We start from the raw sequence: 16,157 nt of genomic DNA, 5'->3' as shown, positions 1-16,157 counted from the left end.
GCATATCTACTATGTGCCAACACTAGATTCATGAGTATTGCATACCTACTGTGTGCCAACACTAGAAATAAGCATGTTTGAACCAGATGGACTCCATCCCTGTCTGACACTATAGTCAGAAAGATAGAAGTAAGTAATGGCACCCCCTAAAAGTACTTACTATTAGACTTAAGAGAAAATGGGAATGCTCACAGGAAGGAAAAAAAAATGGCACTAAGGTTAAGACCATTTCTGGAGGGAACTAACTGAGATTAGGAGGTGTGCTGTGTTACTTCTTCTTCAGGTATCTCTATAATAAACTCACTGAATGTGCTGGCTTTCCAAATCTCTTTCTTGAAGCAGCATTGCTGGGGAAGGGTAGCAGCCTGAGCATTGAGAACCCCTCTGTGATTCTAGCCGTCAAGCTGAGCCACCAAAGAAGGAGACCACCTCTGTGGGGCCACAGGTGAAGCGAGCCGATGAGTGGAAGGACCCTTGGCGCCGATCCAAGTCTCCCAAGAAGAAACTTGGTGTGTCAGTCTCCCCAAGCCGGGCACGAAGGCGTCGCAAAACCTCTGCCTCATCAGCTTCTGCTTCCAATTCCTCCAGGTAAAGAGGGGACCCTGTAAAGACAAGTGGCTTGTTGATGACCACTGGCTGCCAGGGGTGTGTGTGTGTGTGTGTGTGTGTCTGTGTCTGTGTCTGTGTGTGTCTGTGTCTGTGTGTGTGTGTCTGTGTGTCTGTGTGTGTCTGTGTCTGTGTGTGTGTGTCTGTGTGTCTGTGTGTGTCTGTGTCTGTGTGTGTGTCTGTGTGTGTGGGGGTGGGGTGGTCACTGCCCAAGGACAGGTCAAAGGGATATTAGGTGGGACTAATAACAGGAATTTTGGTAGGACTTCACATCCCCCAGAACATACAAAAGTAGTAGAGTGGGTGACCCAGAATGGTATAGACACTACTCTGGCTGGCTACCGGAGACATACATTCCCTCAGGTAGGGGAGAGGCCTCTCAGATCCTGTGGAAAAGGTGCTAGGTTGCTGACAGAGGAACTGCACACTCCATCCAGCTTTTCAGAGAATTTGCCTTAGTGGCTCTGACCTCTAGTGTGAGCACATGAGGAAGTGAGTGGTAGGTGATAAGAGCTGTGTCTCCCTGCCTGAAGAAGGAGTTCCGAATGGAGTCTAGGAGGAGCCTGAGGTGTTAATAGGAACCAGAGGTATGTGTATGTGGACAGTAGGGTCAGCTTGAAGACTCACATATGGCTATGTCCGACACTCAAACTAGTCTCTAGGTTACCCAGTGACCATGGGTACACCCAGGCCCCCAAGTATTGGTCTCTCCAACATTCCACTGTAGGGTGACGGTGCTGCAGTGTGTCTGTAGGTTATCTCAGGATCACCTCTGCCTCACTGTGTTGCTGTACATGTTTGTGAATATTCTCCTGTCTCTGTGTGTGCCGTCTCTCACTGCACTAAAAGAGGGATGGCTCAGCACACCCCAGCAGGTAGTAGTGAAGGCCACCTTTTCACTGCCTCTACTCTGTCCACTGGCCCACAGGTCATCTTCACGGTCTTCATCCTACTCTGGCTCGGGCTCGTCCCGGTCCCGGTCCCGATCTTCATCCTACAGCTCCTATTCCAGCCGCTCTTCCAGACACAGCTCGTTCTCAGGAAGCCGGTCCAGGTACGTCCCAGCCTCCTGAGCTCCTGGTAGGTACAGTGGGGACAGGCATTCTGGACAGATCGAGTGGTCTTGTTTCTCCCTGTAAAACATGGCAGGGTTCCTGGGTGCCTGCTTCCAAAATGGTTTTGGTAAACTACACACTGAGAAGCAGTTTGGACTGGGATGCCAGTCAGCATACACTGCAGGTACTAGACATAGGACCTGTATCTATAAGATGTCTCTCTGTTGAGTCCAGGTGTGAATATGCAGTGCTTCCATCATCCTAGAAAGCCCTAGGAGGGTCGAGCAAACTTTTGTTGAATTTTCCCCTTTGAAAATAGACACTTCCTAAACTTTAGACAAAATTCTACCAGCACATAACCCTGCATCCAGCTTGACCTGCCCCCATGGAAACCTGATGGCTTGGTCTTCCTCCAGTGGAAGTCAGGCTGGCCTGAGGGGTAGGGACTGCTCAGTGGTCCAGCCCTGAACTGAGCTGATGCTCTGCTGTGGACCCTCCCAGCACTCTCCTCACCGTAAGCTCTTGAGAGGGTTCAGAACTTTGGCATGGCATTCAGTAAAGCTGGAAGGGTATGTGGGTGGAAGTGCTTTAGTCCTAGTCATGAATTGGTGCACATAAAGACACGCAACCCTCTGCTTTAGGACATATTATCACTAGATATCTGTGTGAGAATAAAATGTTCTGTCTTCTGTGTCCCTTGCAATGTTACCCCTTACTGGCATATGGTTTTGCTTTTATTTCTTTCTTTGTCTGTTTATTTTTTAAAGGAAATTTTGAGATTTATTCTCTTTTGGAAGACAGGGTCTCACTGTGTAGCCTTAGCTGGCCTGGAACTTGCTATATATTAGACCAGGCTGGCCTCAAATTCCCACCTGTCTCTGCCTTCCAAGTGCTAGGAGTAAAGAAGTATGCCACCACATCCAACTGGTGTTGCTCTAGATGTGATGATAGAGGGGATTAGAAAACAGTTTTGAGAGGTCACTGAGGCTGTCTCATCTGATGCTCACTAAAGCTTTTGTGGGGTGTGGAGTAAATTGCATGTGGACCTATTTTCGTGGACATTGTAGAATGCAGAATAGCAAGCAACCAGGATGGGAAAAAAAGTAACCTTTCTCTGCAGGTGTGTGTAGGCCATCCAGAGGTGTGCTGGCACAAACCCCAGAGCCCAAACATTGGCAGGTTTCTTCTGCAAGTGTCAGCAGTTGGGGGGTGGGAGGGCACGGGCAGCAGACAGATGTGGCCATGGGCCTGGGTGAGAAAACCTGTGGGAGCCTCTGAGACAGATAAAGGTCATGTAGGGTACTGTAGAAAATATGAGACTCTGGAGAAAAAGTTGTGTATGGGATCTTTGCTCTGAGCAAGCAGCTGACAGTGTAGCAGAGGGTAGCAGGAAAAAAAGCTCTGTGCCTATCCCATGCCCTAAGGTTGGGGCAGTTGGGTCATGGAACAGGGTAGAGGGAAAGGACTCCAGGTTTCACTTTGCAGGTGTTTCTGATCCTTCCAGGTAAATCCAGCACAGCAGAGAGTTGAGTGGGTCCCATAGCAAGCAGGGCATGGGAGGGTCTTGCAGGTCAACCCAGGAAGTGAGCTGACATGCCGGTGGGGTGTCCCGCCATCCCACCAATAGCTCAGAAGCTTCATCATATTCTCACCATTGACCATAAACTTCTTAGCTATTTCCCACAGTAGCTGTGCCTTTCTTGGTAGCTTAGCCTCTCTTGGCACTATCCTAGAGACCTGCAAGGTCTGGGTAGCCTCCTTCAAAGTGAGTAAGGAGACCTGGAGTGGAGTCCCTGCCTTGGGGCTCAGCAGCTATCATTTCTGAAGTTCATCTGTAGCAGCCCCTCCCAAAGCTGCACTCAGGAGGGTACGCTGAGAGGGGAGAGGAGTCTGGTAAACTGCCACGAGACCAGTGCCTCTCAGAGGGTCCCTTGCTCGGGTCGTACTTTTTCAGGTTCTCCCATAGTAGTGACCCAAGAGGTGAGGCAGCAAATGCAAGGCCGCAAGAGTGAATGCTAGGTTTCCTGGGCACCTGCCTTTGAGCATGGAAGCATGAAGAACTGCAGGAAACTGACCCACTGCTTGCACCATCCAGCTAGAAGTAATGGGCATCCTGTGTGATGGTTTTGAGTAGGCAACATGGGCCAACCCAATCCCTTTCATCCTCTTGACGGAAGTGTGATCTCACTGTCAGAATGCCATCCTGGAAACTCCGCCTGGACCCAGCCCCCATTCCTGGCTCTTTGTCTACCCTGCTGACACACGATACTTGTGTGGAAATCATCTGGTCATAATCTCCTCCCAGCTGTACATTCCCTGCTTATGTGATGCTGTCACTGCTTAGGGACCTCTGTGCCTGTGCCTTTGCCTGCCAACCAAGTGCTTGGGACCCTTACCAGTTCTGCCACCTCCCAGCTACTAGGTGTCTCAGATCCCACACTTAGCCAGAGCCATCTTCACCTCATTTGGTCCCTGGCTAAGGCAGAACCATGTGCCCTCTTCTGCATACAAGCACCCACTCCTGCACACAAGCACCCACTCCTTCCTGAGGCTGCACGCTGCCCTTCCCTGTTTCCTCCTGGGTGTGTGTTTTATCAGATGATGAAGCAGCTGAGCTTGAGCCTAAATTCTCGGTGGATCAGAACCATTTCCTAGGGGATGTGCCAGCTCCAGCCAGTGAGGGAATCTACCAAGCACCAGACTTCCTCCTCACACTCTCTTTGTTCCCCAGGTCCCGGTCCTTCTCCTCGTCCCCATCCCCGTCTCCCACACCTTCCCCACACAGACCTCCAGTCAGAACCAAGGGGGAGCCGGCCCCGCCTCCCGGGAAAGCAGGGTGAGTCCTGAGCCCCCTCAGGTCGCTATGGTGCCCCACTTCGGTGGGGTCTCCAAGGCTTCCAGCCTCTTCCACTGTCTCTTCCCTTCCCATGCTTAGACTAGAGGTGAAGCAGCCTCCAAAGGGCAGCAGAGAAGGCTCCCAGGAGGTGGGTGGAGGCACGGGCTCAGCACCTAGACTTGGGTCCCTGTGGCATGGACCTTGGCAGCCATGTGCCATGTCTGAACTGCAGAGCCCTGAGATGTGGGTGCATTGAGCAGGGACCCCAGCCCTATCCTGCCTTGACACTGCCTCTGCCTCACAGGGAGAAGTCACTAAAGAAGCCAGCCCCACCCCCAGCCCCACCACAGGCCACCAAAACTACTGCTCCTGCCCCTGAGCCTGCCAAACCAGGAGATCTTCGAGAAGCCAGGAGGAAGGAACGGCAAACCAGGACTCCGCCAAGGAGGTGAGCATGTGGGCTTATGGTAATCCTGGTAAGGTTCTCCTGGTCCTTGATGCTGCCAGGGAATAGACGCTGATGAAAACTAGAGCCTAGGAGGTTGGTGCATCACCAGGGCAGCATCAGGGATGCAGAAGCCGGACCTGGAACACATCTTAGGCCCATGACCATGGTGTGCGGGAAGGCTTTGTCCCAGCAAGGTCTGCCTCTGAGGTGCGTGCACTATGGCTTGTGTTGCAGGCGGACGCTCAGCGGCAGTGGCAGCGGCAGCGGCAGCAGCTACAGTGGTTCCAGTTCCCGATCCAGGTCAGTTGCCTGGTCCCACCTTTTTCCCTCACCGACCATGTTAGGGGCTCCTCAGTGTCCAAAGGACACACAGCTCAGAGCGAATAAAGCCTCCCTTCACACGAGAGCATCTAACCTTAGGGGAAGAGAACTAGACCAGTACAGCCCAGCTGGACAAAGTAAGGCCAGTTCCAGGTTCTCTGTCCACACCTTCCCTAGGATAGACTGTTCTCTGGGCCTGCTGATCCCTAGGCGGTTGGGAGGAGCCCTTAAGACCAGAAAGGGCCGGGCAGTGGTGGCGCACGCCTTTAATTCCAGCACTTGGGAGGCAGAGCCAGGCGGATCTCTGTGAGTTCGAGGCCAGCCTGGGCTACCAAGTGAGTTCCAGGAAAGGCGCAAAGCTACACAGAGAAACCCTGTCTCGAAAAACAAAAACAAAAACAAAAACAAAAACAAAAAAAAAAAAAGACCAGAAAGGATTTAGAAGATGAAGTCTGCTTGATGTTCTTGGAATCTTGAATTGAACCCGAGTCCTCTGGAAGAACAGCCAGTCCTCTTAAACCCTGAGCCAGCTCTCCACTTAAAGCTAGGAAATTCTTAACTCTTCTGTCTTCTTCCTGCCTCTGTTCCTCTATTCTGGCCTCTGATGACCTCAGGAAGAGCTGATTGGTGTTTGTTGTAGGTCTGTCGTGACCCTGCACTGTGCCAAAACTAACCCCCACCCCCAGTCTTTGCCCTATGTTTACTGTCCCTGACAGTGAAACTATCACTGCTTGTTTAATTTACTGTCGTCCAAAATTTTTTTGGTGGTGGTACTTAAGGGGAAACCAGAGCCTTGCATTTTGCTCAAGTGCTCTACCACTGAGCTCCAGAGGTTTGGTTTTGGTTTTGGGTTGGAAGACTCCCTGTGTTTCCCAGATGAGCTTGAATTCCTGGGCTTAATCAATTTTCCCAGGAATCTGGGGCTATAGGGGCTCCAGCACATCTGCCAGCTGTTGTCACCTCTTTTGTACTGCTTTTGGTGTTTTAAAATAGGGTCTCACTATCGAACCCTGGCTGTCCTGAAACCCACAGAGATCTGCCTCACTTTCCCAGTTACTGGGATTATGGGTTGTAGCTGTTGTGTGTGCATCGTCAACTAACTTAAAAGTGTGTCCTTATCACCATTGGATAGGGCTTAGTCACATTTCCCTTCCTAGCATAGTATCACCCAGGTTAGTGAAGTAGAGATCTCAGCTCATGACATAGCTGTCCCTTCATTGTATAGTACCTCTGAAAGTCCCCTGAGATCTCTTACTCTGTTGGTGTGCGTTCCTTAAACATGGAAATCGGGTAAAGACGAGCCATAGAGACATTCCCCACACACACACACTGCCATCAGCCTGCGGCCCAGCCGTCTTGTAGTCGGCATGGGGCTGAGGGACACTGCTGTGTGTGTGTGTGTCTAGGTCTCTGAGTGTGAGCAGTGTCTCCTCGGTGTCCAGCGCCACCTCAAGTAGCAGCTCAGTGCACAGTGTGGACTCGGAGGACATGTATGCAGACCTGGCCAGTCCTGTGTCCTCGGCCAGCTCTCGATCCCCCACCCCTGCCCAGACCAAGAAGGAGAGAGGTAGGTAGGGCCCTTGCCCTGGGGGTGTAGGCTCAGGGGTGACTTTAAACAGAGACTGTTTCACTGTCCATGTGCACAGGAAGCCATGACTGAGGGTTTGTTGTTGACAGGGAAATCTAAGAAAGAAGATGGAGTGAGAGAGGAAAAGCGGAAACGGGATCCGTCCACACAGCCACCCAAGTCCTCCAAAGCTCCAGCAGGTGGGAAGTCCTCCCAGCAGGCAGCGGCACCTCAGCAGGCAGCCCCTGGGCAGCCCCAGCAGGGCTCCTTTGTTGCCCACAAGGAGATAAAGCTGACGCTGCTGAATAAGGTGAGATCAAGGGGACAGGCCAGTATTGCTGCACCCTGCCCCCGAGCCGAGAGAGGTCCAAAGGTTAGCACCTCAGAGTTACAGTTCATGTGCCTGTGGCCTGCCTAGCTCCCCACACAGTAGCCTTGGGACGGCAGGCAGGCCAGCCTGGGTTCTGCCTTCAAGGCTCTGTTGTCTGGAAGGGCCGAGGCCTGACAGGTTGGGGTCCTACAAGGCACTTCCCTATGCAGCACAAAGGGCCCCATCACGTGGTTAGAAGGGACACAGAACTGCTTTATAGGGGTGGGGGGAAGCAGGGCCAGAAAGAGGACCATGGGAGCAGAGAACCATTCGCCGGTGACAACGGATACACCACCACCCATTTCCTTGCCTAACGACCACTCAGACCCTACCACCCTCACAGTACTGTGCTGTTTCAGGCGGCTGATAAAGGAAGCCGGAAGCGCTATGAGCCATCAGACAAAGACCGGCAGAGTCCTCCAGCCAAGAAGGCCAATTTGTCCCCAGACCGAGGTGAGCCTCCCAGGTCCAGGGCCTGAGGCATACCATGGGTGCCACAAATAAGCCAGAAGACCCACCTGCAGGGCCTTGACACTGCATCTGTTCTGAAAACTATGGCGGACCCTGAGAACTCCATTGCGTGTGTTCTGTCATGCATACTATAGCACTAGAGATTGCAGCTGGGGTTTCATTTTACTTTTAAACATTATCTTGTTCTGTAGCCCAGGTTTATCTCCAACTCATGATCCTCTTGCCTCAGCCTCCAAAGTGCTGGGGTTAGAGGTGTATACCACTGTGCATGATGAGAAAGTTTTAGTATGGGGATGTAGCTCAGTAGTAGAGCCCAAGACCCTCTGTTTAACCCAGCACCATAAAAAGTTAGTGATAATAAGCCCCTGTATATTGACATACACAATTTGTTAGTGGTGAACAACCCTTCCAGTACAAACAAGATCGGGAGTAGGGGGATATGTGATTCAGTTTGTAGAGTGCTGGCACAAAAGCCCTGTATTTGATCCCCAGCACCACATACATGGTATGGTGTGTACATCTGTAATCTCAGCACTTGAGAGGTAGAGGCAGAAGGATTAGAAATTTAAGGCCGCAGGGCATGGTGGCACACACCTTTAATCCCAGCACTCGAGAGGCACAGGCAGGCGGATCTCTATGAGTTCGAGGCCAGCCTGGTCTACAAAGTGAGTTCCAGGACAGCTAGGGCTACACAGAGAAATCCTGTCTCGAAAAAAAGTAGTTTAAGGCCATCTTTGGCTGCATAGAGTTCCAAGCCATCCTGGGCTCCATGAGACAGCATTAAAACAAAAGTCAAGGGCAGCAAGCAAATGAATGCATGTGCGTTGGCTTTCTGAGCAAGTTCTAACACCCCAAGTCTTTGTCCGGGTTTCTGTTGCTCTGATGAACACCATGACCAAAAGCAGTTTGGGGAGGAAAAGTTTTATTTGGCTTATACATTGCTGTTCATCATGGAAGGAAGTCAGTAACCTTGTGAGCAGGAGCTGATGCAGTGGCCATGGAGGGGTGCTGCTTACTGGCTTGCTCAACTTGCTTACTGATAGCACCCAGGACCACCAGCCCAGGGGTAGCACCACTGTAGTAAGCTGGGCCCTCCTACATCAATTACGCATTAAGTAAATGCCCCACAGACTTACCTACAGCCAGATCTTCGGCATTTTCTCAGTTGAAGTTCCCTCTCAGATGGTTCTAGTTTGTGTCAAGTTAACATAAAAATGAGCCTGCATACCCAACATCCAAAGTCAGAGAAGCCCTCACTCCAGACTGATCAACTGTGCCTCTGCATACCTTAAGCTCATTGGGATGTGAGAAGGGTACAGTGTCTCTGAGTCATTATTTAACCTTGGAGCCCCCCCTCCCCCCCAAGATCTCCCGGGACACTCTATCTCAAGCCCAGCAGGAAAGATGGAGGCATCCCATCTTTGATGGGAAGAGCAAAAATCCATGTTTCCTCCCTGAAGCAAATATGAAGGAAGCTGGCTGCTGCAAGCTGGGGTTCTGGGGCTTATTTCAGGCAGGTTGCTGGGCCAGGACCCTAAGGCTTTGTACCCTGAAGGGACTTCTTTCCCCAGAGTCAGAGCCTTGGCCACTGGGTCACCTGCCTTGATTCATGCTTAGACCCTGCCTTCCACTCTGTGCTGCCTAGCCCCACCCAAGCTTGAGGCCAGTCTCCCACTGGTAGAATAGAGTGCTCCACTCTGGAGTTGGCTTCCAGTTGTGAACTGTCAGGTTCTGCTCATATTGTCAGACCTGTGTGCTGAGGAAGAAAGTGTAGATTAGAAAGTGTACTCCGGCCGGGCGATGGGGGCACACACCTTTAATCCCAACACTTGGGAGGCACTCACTCTTTGAGTTCGAGGCCAGCCTGGTCTACAGAGCGAGATCCAGGACAGGCACCAAAACTACACAGAGAAACCCTGTCTCGAAAAAAAACTAAAAAAAAAAAAAAAAAAAGTGTACTCCAGGAAACCGGAGAGATGGCTCAGCGGTTAAGAGCACTGACTGCTCTTCCAGAGGATCCAAGTTCAATTCCCACTGCCCACATGGCAACTCACAGCTGTCTATAACTCCAGAATCCAACAGACATACATGCAGGCAAAACACCAATGCACACAAAATAAAAAGAAAGAAAATGTACTCCATGAAACGGGATCCAGTGATGCAGTGATGTAAGCATACACCTTTAATCCCAACAGTCAGAGGCAGAGGCATGTGGATCTCTGAATTGCAGGCCAGCCTGGTCTACAAAGTGAGTTCCAGGAGAGCCAGAGTTACACAGAGAAATACTCCTTTACCCCCAAACCCCGCCAAAAAAATAAAACCGCAACAACTAGGCCCAGCTCTAGGCCTGCATGCATCATAGCTTCCTGAGCTCTGCTTTCTGAGGCAGCGCTTGCCTTGTCTGCTTCCCTGGTTTTTTTTTTTTTTTAATAAAAGAAGTGTGCCAGCCATCCTGACACTTTGACTTTTTGAGTGGGCCTCGTGGTAGCCTGGGCTGACCTTAAACTCACTCTGTAACCAAGGATAGTTTCTGATCTTCCTCTACTTCCCAGTGCTAGGATCATAGCACACCACACTTGGCCTCCTTGACACTTTGTCCTCTGGTGGCCTCAAGTACAGAACATTGGTTTCACTCTCTCCCCTGTTGACCAGGTTCTCGGGACCGGAAATCAGGGGGAAGAATGGGCTCCCCAAAGCCAGAGAGGCAGAGAAGCCAAAACGCTAAAGCCCCTGCTGCCCCAGCCGACAGGTAAGTCCCTGCTCATCCAGGATAGGCGATAGGCTTTAGCAATGTGGGAGACACGAGGCTGTGGAAGAACAACAGACAGCTGTCCCAGCCCACTCCTCTGCAGAGCCCTCAGGCTCAACCTGAGCATGCTGCTCAGTCCACCTTATCAAAGAGCCCTAGACAAGGGGCACTGAGTCTCAGGGTGGCCGTAGAGTGGGGGACTAGGAGAGGCTGTGGGCTAGCCCAGACCCTGCTTCTCTCCCTACAGAGGAAGTGGGGAGCCCTGGGTGCTCTTTCTCATCTACTCCCTCCCATTTTTCAATCCTACAGGAAGCGTCCACTGTCACCCCAGTCTAAGAGCTCTAGCAAGGTCACCAGCGTGCCCGGCAAAGCCACCGACACTGCCGCTGCCGGCACCAAGTCAGGGAAAGCCAGCACGTTGTCACGGCGGGAGGAGCTCCTTAAACAGCTCAAGGCTGTGGAGGATGCCATCGCTCGCAAGCGGGCCAAGATCCCTGGGAAAGTGTAGTGAGCCCAGCTCACTCCCTGGAGTAGACTCTTAAATGTTTTTATAAAAAAAATAGGGTAAGCGCAGCCATTTTGGATTTTCCAGTTAATGTCTTATTTTGGCTGTGATTCTTTTTAAAAATTAAAAAAGAAAAAAAAGTTTCTCAGCTGGAAAAGAAGCCACACACAAGATGAAGATGACGCTGAATCCCAACCTCTCCACCAGACTGAACCAGCTCCTTCCAGAATAGAGTCTCCACGGACAGACAGACAGATGGACGGACGGACAGGGCAGCACTGAGACAGGGAGCACCAGCTCTATAACTTAAGAGCTTTAGGCACGCAGGGCTGGGCTCACACTCTTCTGCGTCCGTCCTCACTTCTCCCAGCTGGCCTCCTGGGCTGCGTGTTTCCAGCAGAGTCTCCTTTCTGGGAACAGGAAAGCAGAATATTTCCTGGACTACGGGCAGTACCATCCCTCCCCTCCCCCGGATCAGAAGTATATATATATATATATTCTTGCCTAAAGTCTGATTGGGAAACATTTCCTGTCTTTTATTTTAAGCATCAAATTGTTTTAGTTGATTAAAAAGGAAAAAACAGAAAAGACAAAAAAAAAATAAAATAAGGCCAAGGGTATTGTTGGGGTGTCTGTCCAATGTGGAGAGTCTTTTTTGAGCGATCTCCTAAAATAAAATATTTTGATAAGCAGTTTCTGGTCCTGGTGATGTCTGCACGGGCCTGGGCTGCCTCCCCACTGGGCACCCATGCTTAGCTCAAAATGGACCAAGCGCTCCAGCAGAGACCCTAGCCCTGGAGTAGTTGATGTCATTCACAGGAGCCAGCAGGCACAGACTGCTTGAGTCTTCAGCCCCTGGAGTGTTAAACCTCAGTTTTTCCATCCTGTGGTTGAGCAAAGATAAGCCCAGCTCTTGTGGCTGACTTCTTGGAGTGAGTTGGTAGCTACCTCCCTGCAGTGAGCCCTGGCTAGGCTGCCCCCAGCCCATAAAGCCACTTGTCACTCTTTTTTTTTTTTTTTTTTTTTTCTTCTTCGAGACAGGGTTTCTCTGTGTAGCTTTGCGCCTTTTCCTGGAACTCACTTGGTAGCCCAGGCTGGCCTCGAACTCTGCCTCCCGAGTGCTGGGATTAAAGGTGTGCGCCACCACCACCCGGCCACTTGTCACTCTTGATTTGAATGTATCACCTGGCCCTGACCCAGGCATGTATTCAGGTCCAGGATATGCAAAGCCTAGTTAAGACTGGGACACTCGGTGTCCTCCATGGTGTTCACTACTCCCCATGAGAGCACTTCAATAAGGCCTGCCCAATGCAGACAGCTCCAGCGAGGCCGAGACCACAATGTCTTTTCAGGCAAATGTTCCTGGTCTATGGTGCTTCCATCTTGTTCTATCACCACCTTCCAGGAAGTACCATGCTCCAAAGCCCCCAAGCCTGAAGGAATCCTCAGATGTCTTCTCAGTAATGCCTTCCATCTCTTTCTGAGACAGGGTCTCATTGACCTGGAGCTCACCAGTTAGACTGGACTGGCTGGTCTCTTAAGTCCTTAGGATCTACCTGTCCACCTCCCCCACCCCACCCCCCGCCGCCCCCAGCACAAGTAGCATTTTACATGGATTCTGAGGATTGAACTCTGATCCTTCATCTTAGCAAAACAAGCTCTCTACCTTAGCTAAGCTATCTCAGTAACCCGAGCTCTGATCTTCACCCAGGATAGTCCAGTATAAACATTCCCAGTAGCCTTGCTACTGAGTCAGAGGAATAGTCTTGCTATTGACTGGACCCCAGGTCCAGGAGAGCTGCAGCCTCACCTAGCAACTCTAAATGGACCAACAGCAACCCCTGCCTGTGACCCCTCAGAGAAACCTGAGATCTCCAGGCCTCCTGCTCTTGCCTGACCCACACAGCCAGGGCAGGATCTGTGTAGAGGCCACTGAAGCATGGTGTGGGCAGGCATGCCTGCCCAGCCAGGACTGGCGGCTGCTCAGCATCATTCCTCCTGGGTGCTTTTCCAGTCTTGCCTAACCTGGGATAGATAGACAAAGACAAAGGCAACGAACGGGAGGTTGGGTGATTTCTTGATCTGTTTTTTTTTTTTTTTTTTTTCCCCTTCCTTTCTTAACTGGTCAACCTCGATACAGTATTGTACATTTTTGAAAAATCAACAATGAATGAACCTCAGGAGCAAGGCTACCTACCTTCTGCCTCCAACACTTGCATGTGTTCTAGCCCCCACATCCCACTCTATATGCTCATACAGCCCTAGGCAGTGTCTGCCAGGAGGGCTGTGTTCAGATCCCTCAGACTGCCCACCCAGCCACCAGTGGTTAAAATGAAATTCAAAACAGGCTTTGAGTGGGAAGACAGGTGGGCACTGAGACCAAAGGTTCCAGGACATAGTCTGGGACCAAGCTGGACTAGCGTCCTGCTGCCTTCTCAGTACTCCCATGGAATGTGGGAGCTCAGAGGCCAGAATGCTGGTGCCATGCTGGCCCAGGAGTGTCCTGTATTTCAAGGGCTGGGCAGAATGGATTGAATCTGTGCATGGGATTAGCTGGGCACAGGATAGCTGCCAGCCACAAGTGTGAGGCCACAGGACCAGCAAGGAGCTGCTGTAAGCCAAGGCAGGGGGCCCGGTCAACTCTTCTGAGTTCCGTTTGGAAAATGGTCATAGCAAGGTCCACAGATCCCAGCCTTAGGACCTGGCAGAGGAGGTGGAGCAGCTCATTGAGAGTAACTGCTGGGCCAGCTTAGCCCCCATGAAGTCCCAGGCTAGTACCCAGCAGGTACATGGGCCTCTTGCCTCTTGAGACCTTGGGCTCCACCCAGTCATCCCAGTGTCCTCCCTCTGTCTTCAGGATCCCTCTGCGCCAGTAAAGCTGAGGTAGAAACAGGAGAGACAATAGGTACTGTACTTAAGTACACCAGACACCGAGCAGGCTGATCCCAGCATGGCTAAAACTCAGCTCTGCCAACACATTTGCTGCTATACAGCCTGGGGTAAATTGCTGCCAGCCTGGGCCTCAGTTTCCCTGCCTGGGAAGTGGGGTAAGCTGGAGCTTGAAGAGTGTAAACAGAGCCTTAGTTGAACATGTCTCCAAAGCCACTGTTGATGTTCCTGTCTTCTCCTGGGCCTGAGGTAAGATGGCAGAGAGGTAGAAGGTGAGGCCGTCAGTGGACGCCCTCCCACTGGTACTGCCTTGACAGGCCTTTCCTTAAGGAGTCACGGGGCCCCTCTGGGCTCCTCTCTGGGAGAGGTAGCACTGGAGGGGCAGATGGCTGGTCTAGAGTGGGACACTGGAAGTGGGCCTTTCTTCCTGATGTTTCTTTCCCCCCATTTCTGATTCTCTCCCTCTCTTTCTCCCCTCTTTCCTCTCTCTCTCTCTCTCTCTCTCTCTCCTCTCTCTCTCTCTCTCTCTCTCTCTCTCTCTCTCTCTCTCTCTCTCTCTCTCTCTCTCTTTCTCCTCTCTCCTCTCTCTCCTTGCTCTCCTTCTGCTCTTCCCAGGGCATTGTATAAAGAAAGACTCAACCCAAGCAGAGGCTGGAATCTACTGACCTGGCCCTCTCTTTCCAGGATGTAGCTGGCCCAACTCTTCCCTCACCTGAAATCTACCTCCTTCCCACCTGTGTCTTGTGACTCACAGACTCACAATGCAGAAAGGCCATGGGAATCATGTCGGGGTGCCCATTGGTTAGGTAGAAAACTCGTGGCCTGGAAAACCCCACCTATGTCCACCAGGATCTCCTCCAAGGACCTGGAGCCCTGCAGCTACAGCGGATATGTGGGTGTTTACATGCATGTTGGTGGGCATATGGATGTGCCAGGGAGAAACAGGAGGGCAGCAGGCCAGGCGAGGGATGGCCTATGGCTGGGCTTTGCACAAAACACCTCAGCCCCAGCTTCAGGCTCCTTGAGGACATTTCAGAAGGGGCTTCTTGGGGCACTTAGCCAGTCTCAGCCCACTTCTGCCATTGTTCTATGTGGGGGGAGGGGCTGGGAATGGCCACACCAAATTCTGAGAGGCCCTGGGAACAGGCCAGCAGCCTGGTGCTCGGTGAATCTGGTGACAGGAACAGTCAGCCTCCAGTGACTCAACCGACCCCATGATGGCCCTTCAAGTCAGTGAGCAGAGCTGTCCCTTCATCCCTTTGGGATGTCACTCACAGGGCACCCCGATGTGCTGCCCCAGCTCTGAGGCTGAGCCACAGCCCCTGCCCTCAGGTTGATGCTGCTTCTAAGTGTGGAGGTTGAAAAAAGGATCTGTGGCTACACTCCCTCGACCTGCCCACAGCTGGACATTCTAGACTCTCGCAAAAACCAGGACAGACAGGCCCTTCTGCTTTGGAAGTAGCCAGAACCCCAAGGGGCTCAGGGTAGAGGCCTTCCCAGAATGACATCCAAACCTTAGGCATTCAAAACATCCCAAGATCTGGCTCACACTTGTCCTCCTTTTCAGATAAAAGCCCCCGCAGTACCCAGCCCCACCCTTGCCAGCTGAGCTATATGGGATTCAGTCAGGGAGGGGCACTTCAGGTGGCTCCAGGTTCGAACAAGCTTCCTTCAATAACGGCACTCATTTCCAGTAGGCTTACCCTTCCCCACCCCAGTTTTTTTTTTTTTTTTTTTTTTTTGGTTTTTTCAAGACAGGGTTTCTCTGTGTAGCTTTGTGCCTTTCCTGGAACTCACTTAGTAGCCCAGGCTGGCCTCGAACTCACAGAGATCCGCCTGCCTCTGTCTCCCGAGTGCTGGGATTAAAGGCGTGCGCCACCACTGCCCGGCCCGCCCCAGGATTTTTACCTTGAATAAAAAGACTGTAGGAGAGGAGACTCAGCAGTTAAGAGCACTGGCTGATCTTGCAGAAGACCCAGGTTCTGTTCCCAGCACCTACTTGATGGCTTACAACCAGCCGTTAACTCCAGTTCCAGGAAGTCCAAGGCCCTCTTCTGTTCTCCATGGGCACCAGGCACACACGCAGACAAGAGACTTACCCACTTCAAAGTTTTTTTAAAAATTAAAAACCTATAGAACCCTCGCTAAAACCTAAGGACATCCATCCCTAGCTACCATCTCTCCTGACTACTCAGGGGGGTACATTATGACCACCTTGGGCAAGAAGCACAACCTCGGTGTCCATTCACACACAGGTCCAGAGACTGAACCCCAGTCCCAACCGCAGAGTCAGTGAGCTCAAATAGCAAAACTGACACAAATCAATGCGGCAGGCTGCTG

The 16,157-nt window shown here is 51.6% G+C and overlaps 1 protein-coding gene across 3 annotated transcripts in view; it reads left to right on the top strand.

Annotated features, from left to right (window-relative positions):
* Nucleotides 1-11,620, top strand: part of Zc3h18 (zinc finger CCCH-type containing 18) — a 42,984-nt gene extending 31,364 nt beyond the window's left edge. For 2 of the 3 annotated variants that reach the window (XM_059263882.1, XM_059263883.1), the window contains 10 exons: nucleotides 397-588; nucleotides 1,535-1,660; nucleotides 4,393-4,497; nucleotides 4,802-4,945; nucleotides 5,180-5,245; nucleotides 6,673-6,833; nucleotides 6,944-7,143; nucleotides 7,563-7,656; nucleotides 10,327-10,423; nucleotides 10,733-11,620. In XM_059263882.1, coding sequence (XP_059119865.1) covers nucleotides 397-588; nucleotides 1,535-1,660; nucleotides 4,393-4,497; nucleotides 4,802-4,945; nucleotides 5,180-5,245; nucleotides 6,673-6,833; nucleotides 6,944-7,143; nucleotides 7,563-7,656; nucleotides 10,327-10,423; nucleotides 10,733-10,931 — 1,384 coding nt within the window. In that variant the 3' untranslated portion in view covers nucleotides 10,932-11,620. The remainder of the gene's footprint in view (nucleotides 1-396; nucleotides 589-1,534; nucleotides 1,661-4,392; nucleotides 4,498-4,801; nucleotides 4,946-5,179; nucleotides 5,246-6,672; nucleotides 6,834-6,943; nucleotides 7,144-7,562; nucleotides 7,657-10,326; nucleotides 10,424-10,732) is intronic. The other variant, XM_059263884.1, reaches the window with a different exon arrangement.
* The last annotated feature ends 4,537 nt before the right edge of the window (nucleotides 11,621-16,157 follow it).

The sequence above is a fragment of the Peromyscus eremicus genome, chromosome 5 (genome assembly GCF_949786415.1).
Source record: "Peromyscus eremicus chromosome 5, PerEre_H2_v1, whole genome shotgun sequence".
NCBI lineage: Eukaryota > Metazoa > Chordata > Mammalia > Rodentia > Cricetidae > Peromyscus > Peromyscus eremicus.
The sequence above is the reverse complement of the archived record's forward strand: the minus strand, read 5'-3'. Positions and strand labels throughout refer to the sequence as shown.